The 10,937-nt window shown below is 41.4% G+C and overlaps 1 protein-coding gene across 1 annotated transcript; it reads right to left on the bottom strand.

The window, feature by feature from the left end:
* Positions 1-2,629: 2,629 nt before the first annotated feature.
* tspan10 (tetraspanin 10) lies at positions 2,630-10,428 on the bottom strand. Its single transcript, XM_073026139.1, has 3 exons — positions 10,319-10,428; positions 8,969-9,576; positions 2,630-6,227 (listed from the first exon to the last, which is right to left on the bottom strand). The coding sequence occupies exons 2-3, from the start codon at positions 9,550-9,552 to the stop codon at positions 5,921-5,923; spliced, it is 891 nt and encodes a 296-aa protein (XP_072882240.1). The 5' UTR covers positions 9,553-9,576; positions 10,319-10,428; the 3' UTR covers positions 2,630-5,920.
* Between the last annotated feature and the right edge of the window lie 509 nt (positions 10,429-10,937).

The following is a 10,937-nucleotide window of genomic DNA, read 5'->3' as shown; positions in this document are numbered from 1 at the left end:
CGTTACCCAGTTAAAACATACCCATTTGCTACTTCTTTCTTTCTAGATGGAGAACCTTGCATATTTCTCTATTGGTTAAGCACTCAGTGGCCACTGTGTTAGGGGCACCTGTACTCCAGATCAATAATGCAAATATCTAACCAGCCTATCAAGTGGAAGCAACTCAATGCATAAAAGCATGTAGACATGGTCAAGAGGTTCTGTTGTTCAAGTCTACAGTTTTTCTGAAGTTATTTGTGTGAAATAAATGAACCAGTAATGTTTACCAATTAGGGAAAATGTACATGGTGTCCATAAAAATGAGTAATGCCACGATTCCCGTCACAGATGTAGAGCAGGAGCGAAGCAAATACTGGGTCATGGTGAGAGAGACAAGAAACAACGGGCACAAAGTCTGATTTTAAGAATATTTAATAGCCCCTTTGGGAGGACAAGGGTAGCAGCTGCCTGATAACACCAAAATCAATTTTTTAGAAGATACGGAAAAATGGAGGGTATGCAGCAGGGGAGGATGAGATTAATCTTAGAGTAAGTTCAACGGTCAGCACAATATTGTGGGACTAAGGGCCTGTGTTGTGCTGTAATGTTCCATGTTCTAAAATTGTTTTGTTGAACGGGTCCTACCCAGCTTCATTCCCTGCCTCTGTCTGTAAGGACGGGTTCCGGTTTCAACTCACATTCCAAAGACCTACTAGTTGGTAGGTTAATTGTTCATTGCAAATTGTCCTGTGATTCGGCTATGGTTGCTGGGTGGCAGAAGAACCTATTCTGTGCTGTATCCAAACAAATAAAAAAAAACGAATGTAGGATTTTGATCTAAAATATCAATAGTTCCTTAGCAACACACACAAAATGCTAAAGGAGCTCTGCAGGTCAGGCAGCATCTATGGAGAGGAATAAACATTGAAGTTTTGGGCCAAGACCCTTCTTCGGCAATTCATCCCCCACCTCCCACCACCTTAGATGCTGCTCGACCCTTTAAGTCTCTCCGGCATAGGATTTATTTGCATTTTTACAGTGATATCCAGGTCCTTAAGACAGTTCAATACACACCGTAATTAATTATGTTTCTTAGGGTATCGTCAAGAGGAATGACTCAAATTTATACATGGCAAAATCCTAGACACAACAATGAGAATCTGTATTTCTCAGTAATGCAGTTCGATGGTTAAATAATAGCATAAACACAGGAAAAAATCTGAATGTTGTTATTGTGCATCAGGAATTTCTTCTTATGCTTGCCCATTTACTCAAAAGCATTTTTTTTTGTCAGATGCCTTAATTCATTACTTGGGACAAATCTAACTAAAGGCAGCCTCTTCCAGTAATTGGATACCATTCCTGCTCTTTAGTTCACTTCTTCCCTGGAAAGGCAATATCAGTGCTGCTCCAGATGGACTTCCACACATCTCATACAGTGTGTGGCCATAAACAATCTTACATTTAATGCAGAATTTTCTGCTGACTTTTGCTATATATCTGTAAGCTTGATATTGTCCAAAGATAACATTGCTTAAGCTAAACAATGATACGCCATAAATGAGCAAGCCTCAAATGTTTTCCAGAATTTGGCTTAATTCCAGCCAAAGTCTGATGAAACATTTATGGGGGGGAAAACGCAATGCTCTTCTTCAGCCACATTTAATTCTGATCCCCGTAACCTTGCGAGAAGGAGTATCACTATCTACACCGTGGCACTATTCAAAGAAGAGGACTACTTCACAGCAGATAGGATAATCTTTAACTTCCACTTTTCTGGATTTTGATCTTGTTGCTGTTTGTGGCATCTTACCAGGATAATTTCTAGGCTGATTTCCAACAATGCTTCCCGCAACTCCAGCACTTACTGTTGGCGTTATTAAACGAATCTTTGGGATGCCTTAAGGAGAGCTCTAATGATGTTTGTTTCTGTACTTTGACAATGGGCCACATATTACACAATATATCCTTTCAACTGCGCTTCATGTTTTCCAGTGTTTCTGGGAGACATGTTGCAATAATGCTGCTGAAACACTCAGGGAGTAAGAGAGCTCCACGGCTGGGGTTTGATCTTGGGGGGATTCCAAAGAACAGGATGATTAGTGCTTTTTTTATATATACAAATTAGGATTAACCTCTAAATGGGTAGAAGAGCACATTATGGGGTACAGAGACAGGAAAACTCCTCTTGGTTAAAGGGATGTATCCTGATTTTCAATTCGGGAGGTATCCCTTGGGGTGAAGCTAGAGCAGTGTGGGTGTCTGCCAGCCCAACAGAAATGAAATGCCCTCCTACTCACAGTGCAAACAGCAACAGTGAGGAACTGCACAGCAAAATCCCATGGCAACCAGGATTCTCAAAGGGCCTTATCACCAAGAATGTTATTCTGTGACTTTCAATAGAAGACTTGGATTAGTTGGAAAATGTTTTTTGTTATAGACAATAGACAATACGTGCAGGAGTAGGCCGTTAGGCCATTCGGCCCTTTTTCTTTTTTTAAAAACTATTCTGCAATTAGTTACCCTAAGATCATTTGTGTGGACACCTATAAATATAATAGGTTTTGTTAAGAAAAATGACGCTAGGTAGCTATGGATAATAAATTTATTATCTCAATTCATCAAGTAGAAAGTTAGTTGAAATCCTGCAGTGAAATAAGGAGACCCAGCATGAAAACAGGCCCGTCGGCCCACTAGTCAGATAGGCTATCAACCCACATTTGCATTAATCCCATATTCTTGTCAACTCCAACCACATTCTACACACCAGTTAGAAACAATTTACAGTAGTTGATTAAACTACCAGTCTACATGTTGTGGAGCAGTGAAACCCATACAATCACAGGGAGAAAATCAAACCCCACACAAACATCTCCGAAGGTCGGGATAGAACTTGTATCACTGGAGCTGTGATGGCGAAACTACTGACTGCACCACTATGCTGTTGTAAATGCCATCGCTTACCATTATAGTGATGTATCTCCACATTATTCAGCAATCTTGGATTTCCACACTAAAGTGCAAGTCCCAAGGACACAATTTTTTTTTAGGAATGCACTCTGGCTCAAGACTCCAAAGAGGCAACCTAACGGTCCAGCTTCACAACAATAGCTGAAGCCAATAAATGCATCTTCAAATACCATATTCTATCTTCAGTCACTATTTAGCTACCCATCTTCCAACCAATTATGTAAACTAGTTCTTTTCTATAACATTCTTGTACTCTGTTGAAGGAGAGGGTACAGAAGAGATTAACCAGGGTATTAGCTGGTTTGGAATGTATAATCCGAACTTGTTTTCCTTGGATATTTACTTGAGATAAATAAAATTAAGGGCATACTTAGGGTGTATACTGAGAACATTTTTCCATAGTAGAGATGTCTGTAACCAGAGGGCATAGGTTTAGCATAAAGGATAGGAAATGTTGGAATCTAAAGGATGACATTTTGGGGTACTTGGAGGCACATGATAAAATGGGCCCAAGTTAGCATGGTTTCTTTAAGGGGAAATCTTGCCTGACAAATCTGTTGGAATACTTTGAGGAAATAACATGCCCGGTAGACACAGGAGAGTCAGTGGATGTTGTTTATCTGGATTTTCAGGCGGCCTTTGAAAAGGTGCCGCACATGAGGCTGCTTATCAAGTTAAGAGCCCATGCTATTATAGGAAAGATACTAGAATGGGTAGAAGATTGGCTGACAGGTAGGAAACAAAGAGTGGGAATAAAGGGGGCCTTCTCTGATTTGGTGACTAGTGGAGTTCAACAGGGTTCTGTGTTGTGACCATTTCTTTTCATGTTATTTGTTAATGATTTGGATGATGGAGTTGATGGCTTTCTAGCCAGGTTTGCAGACAAAACGAAGATAGGTGAAGGGGCAGGTAGTGTTCAGAAAGCAAGGAGTCTACAGAAGGACTTAGACAGTTTGGGAGAATGGGCAAAGAAACGGCAGATGGAATATAGAGCTGGGAAGTCTATGGTCATGCATTTTGGTAGAAGGAATAAAGGCATGGACTATTTTCTAAACAGGGAGAAAATTCAAAAATCAGAAGTGCCTGCAAAGGGACTTGGGAGTCCTCATGCAGGATTCCCTAAAGGTTTACTTACAGTTTAAGCAAGTGGTAAGGAAGGCAAATGCAATGTTAGCATTCATTTTGAGAGGATGAGAATATAAAAGCAAGGATGTGATGCTAAGGCTTTATAAGGCATTGGTTAGACTTCTCATATAGTATTGTGAGTAGTTTTGGGCCCTTTATCTTAAAAAAAGGATTTGTGGCATTGGAGAGGGTCCAGAGGTGATTTGTGAGGATGATTCCAGCACTTAAAGTATTAATATTTGTTGACCCTGGGCCTGTACTCGCTAGGTTTGGAATAATGAGGGGATGGGATCTCATTGAAACCTATTGAATATTGAAAGGCCCTAGACAGAATGGATGTGGAAAGGATGCTTCTTACAGTGGGGGAGTTCAGACCCAAGGGGTACAGCCTCAGAATAAAGGGACATCCATTTAGGACAGAGATGAAGAAGAATTTCTTTAGCCAATTGGTGGTGAATCTGTGGAATTCATTGCCACAGATGACAATGGAGGCCAAGGCATTGGATATAGTTAAAGTGGAGGTTGATATGTTCTGGAGTCATCAGGGCATGAAAGGTTATGGAGAGAAGGTAGGAGAATGGGATTGAAAGGGATAACAAACCACCCATGACAGAAAGGTGGAATGGAGTAGACTCGATGGGCCAGATGGCCTAATTATGCTGGGCTTATGGTCTTATGGAAATTTAGTGAAGATTTGAGGTTGAACATTTCCATCCCAAGGGTGATTGAAATCTGTAATGCACTTCCTGATGCAGAGGTAGAGGCAGGCTCTCCCACAGCATTTAAGATCTGTTGAGATAAACCTGAAATGAATGTTGGAGGTCAAGTGCTGAGAAATGGTTTTAGAACAGATTGGTACTTGATAGCTAGCATAGACACAATGGGCCAAAGAGTTTGTTTTTGCTGTACAACTGCAAGAAGTTTAATATTCATATCTCAAACCTTCTTCACACTGACATTTAAACAAACATGCCTTCAAGTGGCCATGCTGGCTGCCAGCTGTTATTGTCCAGCTAACTAACAACATGTTTCTCTCTGACCAGCAGCTGACATCATTGTAATGACCTTTCAGGAAGAATGGCCATCTATGGGATGGAGAATAACTGTTTTGGGGACAAATAAGTTTAGCCGTGATGCATTTTGACATAGGTCACGACCTAATTAACAAATTTCACCAGATATTCGTCCATCTTAATCTGATTAGTGGAACTTTATCTAGTCTGAGAACTCAAATGACGTACTGAGATTATTAGCAAGTTCATTTCACGATGTCATTACACTTATATAAGTAACTGTTAAAGCACTCTCCTGAGCCAACAGCTCAGGAATCAAATATAATTCAATAATAATAATAATATAATATGAATCAAATATAATTCAATCTTATTATTAGCTGGCTATATGTTGAATTTTGAAGGTGGTTAGAAATTTTAAAGCAGGCAGTATTATTGGACACAGACAGCACAGTATTTCTCTAAAACAATATGCTGTACAGTTCAAATCCTTGTGTGCTTGTGTAGATTTTTGTGGTAAACATGCACCTGTTTTAGAAAGGTGAGCAAAGACATGCTTTATATACAAAGGTGCAGCATACTCAATGTTTGTGAAGATGTTCAATGTGTATGATTTATCTTAATTCTCCTCTGCACGTTTAATTCCATTTATAACAATTGCTAATTACATAAGTAAAGCATCAATAAAACTTAAAATGGATTTTGGAGATTGTTTCAGCCAAGGGCAATAATGTCCACACTTTTGTAAGTTCCACGTACAATGCATATAAAAAGGTAAGTCATGTTTTCAACATGTTTGTCACTCTACTGTTGATATATTTTGCATCTCTCTGCTACCAATGAGCTTTGATTAATTCAATGTCACTCAGTATCTTTGTTGCAAAAATGAGCCCAAGTACTTGAACAATCATAAGGATGACACCACAAACACCAATTGAGCCTACATGACTAGAAAGCCAGCTGGTGAGACATGACATGCACCCTCGGAGGTAGATGTATTTCTGGGCTGTCACTTCCTCCATATGTAAAGTGCCAAAGCCACACTGAGAGTTCGTGACCGTGCCATTCTCTTGTGGATTAATGCAACATGAAGGAGGAGCTCCACATGCATGGATGCCCGGGGAGCTGCAGTTAAAATACCTACAGAGGAAAACACACATCAGCAGGGTAGCAACATTTTACAAGGCCTTGTTAAAACAGAAAAAAAAAGAATTACTTCATTTCCTTTCCAATTTCAACATAAGATCGTTTATCTCCATCTGCCTCTTTCAATGGAGCACTGCATGAAGATTTATGTTTCAGATTGTTCCACGGCCACTGTCATTGATGATGAGCAGTAGATGGATTATCATGAGGAAAATGTGCTTTGAGGTGACCAACGCCAAGGGAACGATCTGTTCCCATCAAAAAAATACCATTGACTTGCTGGTAACAAAAGTGACAGAAACTATTAGGGTGAACACTGTGATGCGAGTAACAGCCAATCAAAGTGAACTTCTGTCTCTGAGTTAGGCAGAGTTCCCATTTGTGGCTTTGTTGCAAATGATAACACTTTAAGCTCCATTCAAAAGGGGACCCATCTATTTCAATGGTTTCATTACTGGCTTTAATCTGCCAATGTCAAGCCAACCTGTTTATTTTAAAACAGTTTAATATACGATCACAATGAATACAAGTATCTAATTTTGTTAGTAGAACATTGCTTTCCTTCAATTTGCAAACAGATATTTAAATATATAATCATGCATTTAATTCTGTGACAATTATGTATTAAAGACAACCCCAAAGCTCCAGGTCCCCAGATAACCTCTGCCTGAACCTCTCACTGAAATACCAGCTTCCTTCACCTCTTCGTTTCAGACGGTTCCACCCACTCCAGGTAAAAGAGTATCATTCATAGTGCGGGTTAGGCTGTGTGTATGGGGACATACGGGAGGGGGTGGGGATGGTGCTGGTGCTCTTCAAAGCAACACACACAAAATGCTGGAGGAACTCAGCACATCAGGCAGCATCTATGGAAATGAATAAAGAGTTGATGTTTCGGGCCGAGACCCCTCATCAGGTTTGGAAAGGAAAGGGGAAGATGCTAGAAAAAATGTTGAAGGAGGGGAAGGAGGACAAGCTAAAAGGTGATAGGGTGACAGGTGAGCCCAGGTAGGTGGGGAAGGGGTATGAAATAAGAAGCTGGGAGGGGATAATTGGAAAAGGCAAATGGCTGGAGAAAAAGGAATCTGATAGGAGAGGTGAGTGGATAATGGGAGAAGAGGAAAGAGGAGGGGCACCAGGGCACCAGGGAGCAGTGAGGAGAAGTGGTATGAGGCCAGTGTGAGGAATAGAAAAAGAAGGAAGGTGGATGGAAAAAGGGAAAATAGTCATTGGAAGGGGACACCATTGTTCATGCCAACACGGTAGAGGCTACCCAGACGGAGTATGAGGTGACACTCCTCCACCCTGACGGTGGTTTCATCATGGCAGAAGAGGAGGTCATGAGCCAACGTGAGAATGAGTATGGGGGATAGGAATTAAAATGGTTGGCCACAGGGACATTCTGCTTTATGTTAGCAGCTGGAGCAGAGGTGCTTGACAATGTGGTCCCCCAATGTAAGTCAGGTCTCGCCAATGTAGAGGTGGCCACATTGGGAGCACTGGGTACAAGATGACTTCAACAGATTTGCTGGTGAGGGAGGAGTTGGATGGACAGGCTGGCTTTTATGAAACTTTCAGGGATATGTACTAGGAAGGAGATTAGTGGGGAAGGACACAATGGAAAGTGAACTGTGAAGGGAGCAATCCCTGCTGAAAGCTGAGAGTGGGGGGAAAACAAAGACGTGTTTAGTGGTAGGGTCACATTGAAGATCGTGAAAGTTGCAGAAAATGTTCTGTTGGATGCGAAGGCTCGTAGAGTTGTAGATGAGGACAAGAGGAACTCTATTCCTGTTAAGGCAGTGTGAAGATGGGAAGAACGCGGACGTCCGGGAAATGAAAGAGATACGGGTGAAGACAGCATCAGTGGTGGAGGAAGGGAAACCTGTTCTTTGAAGAAGCAGGACATCTTTGATGTCCTGGAAAGTAAAGCCTCATCCTGGGAATAGATGCGGCAGAGACGAAGGAAATGAAAAAAGGGAATGACATTTTTACAGGAGACAGTTTGGGAAGCGGTGTAAAGGAAGTAGCCGTGGGAGTTGGTAGGTTTTCCAAAGATATCTGTAGACAGTTTGTATCCAGAAATGGAGGCAGAGCGATGGAGACAAATAGATGGGGAAAGGGGAGAGAGGTGTCAGAAAAGGACCAAGTCAATTTAAAGTCAGGGTGGACGTTTGAGGCAAAGTTGATGAAACTGACGAGCTCGGCATGGGTGCATGAAGCAGCACCAGAGCAGACGTTGATGTCGCGCAGAATATCAATGTTTCAGACAAAGCACCAGGAGTTGTTTGAATTCACTTCCAGATCCCAAACTTCTAACTCCTAACATCTGCGAAGTCAATTACTAATGAAACGTGCTAACAGGGCAAAAAAAGTCAAATTGTTCATGGGTTGTTTTTAAAAAAAAACAAATGTAAATGACGACTATAACCAGGCGAGTAAGATATTCTAAACAGAAATGGAGTTGTCTGATTTGGCCTATTCAAGTCCGAGAGATTTTTTTTTTTTAAATTGTCCTCAATCGATCTTAAGAGTGTTATTGGACATTTAGGGGGTTTTTGATATAAATGGCGCTGCGCGGACTATTGCCGGATTGAATTCGCTGTCGATACTTAATAAAACTCATAAAGCGGTTTGGTTTCCTTATAAATTGTAATGCAGATCTCAGAGCCAAATACCTCGAAGCCACATTGGTTTCAGTTTCATAATATAAATCAGAAGATTTATTAAGTACTTACAGGTTGAGCTCCCAGTCGTGGTATGAGTGGACCCCGCAACACTTTAACCCTCTTTGGATTTCGTTTATAATAAAACGAAGATCGAGATCATCCTGATATCTCTTAACGCCCAGAATCATTCCATTCTCCAGGTACTGTTCGATCCTATCTCTCAGTGCGTAAACCGCCATCCCGCCGATTATCTGCAAAGACACTAATATCAGGATCCCCGCAGTGAAGAACTTCAGCAAGCATTGGTTCTCTCTCAGTGCCCCGACACATCCCGAGAAGGACATTGTGCCAACCATCAGTCCCACAATCACGAAAGCCAGCATGGGGTCTGTACTGAGATGGTTGATGTTGTCCAAGTCTAGAGATTTCTTGTCAATGAGCCCCCAGATCCCGATCCCCAGTATCAGAGAGCCCATTACGGTGAAGATGAAGTTGAACGCTATCATTGTGTGCTTGATGCAGATGTTGACTTTGTTGACCACATGGTGACGATGATAGAGGTAGGCCAATTCTTGGTGGCGATCGGGCCCCAGGCCGCTCTCTGTTTCAGCACCGTCCGCCAGGGGACAGCGACTAGAACTCGAAGGCGCCATCCTGCCATCGTGAAGCCTCCCCTCCTGTTAGAATGGAAATGCGGAGGAAATATCAGGATTGCGACACCGAAAGATCAAACGCGACGCAATTCGGGTATTTACACTGTTTAGACCGGAGAGCGTCAGAAAGCTGTGACCCAAAGAGCCCAGGCGACCAGGCGACCTTTAAATTAACAACTCTGCAGTCTCACCGATCGCATCCAACAAGCTAAGTTGCCAAAAAAGCATTTGCTCAATATGATTATCTGGGAGCAATCCTTTACTCTTCTGGCTTATATCAAGCAAACGATTGTAGTAAGCAAAGTGGAATTTTAATTATCTGATTAAGAATGTTGTGCATATAATGTTAAGGTTATACTGAGCGACTCCAGTTGTTGGTTGTGAAAATCTGTAAAAGGGAAGCAACACATTAAAAACATATTTGGAATACACGTTTGTATGGCGTAATGTTTAAAGTAAACTAGAAAATATAGCTCAAAGTTGACAGGGAGCCAATGGAAACGCGCACTGTACAACATCAAATGGACCACATTGTCCTGCCCACTGAATCCAGCGAAGCGAACTCCGGCTCAATCCAATTTGGCAAAAGGTACTTTCACGTGCCTAAATGGTTACCCAACCATTCAACACACACACACACACACACACACACACACACACACACACACACACACACACACACACACACACACACACACACACACACACACACACACACACACACACACACACACACACACACACACACACACACACACAAACTTACTTTCGTGAATCACATACTTGCCGCCAGAATGAGACTTGTTTTCATTCTAGCAATGACACAGTGCGAGTTAAACGCAATCAAGTACGCTTTGTGCCTTTTCATTCTAACGCGCTATTAAAACTCGAGTGCTGTTGAAGACAGGCGGGTTGGCAGATAAACGAATTAGACTAATTGAATTTGAAAACCGTAATAAGGATTGGACTGTTCTTGCAGACTTTCATTCACCAAAAAAAACAAGTCGGCCTGTTTTTCGATAGTTCCCGTTTGTCAGCCAGCGGATATTTTATCTTTCCTTCCATCATTTATCAAAAATAATGGGACAATTAGAACATCAGAAACACTATGGCTAAGAAAACGCAATTTCGTTCGTCTCCTCTAACATTTCGAAGCGTTCTGATTATGATATGATGTAAATGTCATCTTAAGATTAGGATGAGTAGATTCGAATATAAATTGGTTTATTTTGTATCAATCAACTACAGCAGATCGCAGCTATTTCCCTAAAAATAGATTTGCATACTTCTTGTGAATATAAAACACAAATAACCCTTCCTTTAAAATTAAGGTACTAACATCCCACTTGACTAAATTATCCGATTAATCAAAGGCAGGTTAAGTC

This window comes from Hemitrygon akajei, chromosome 22 (assembly GCF_048418815.1).
Source record: "Hemitrygon akajei chromosome 22, sHemAka1.3, whole genome shotgun sequence".
Lineage (NCBI taxonomy): Eukaryota > Metazoa > Chordata > Chondrichthyes > Myliobatiformes > Dasyatidae > Hemitrygon > Hemitrygon akajei.
This window is presented reverse-complemented; position numbering and strand designations above follow the sequence as displayed.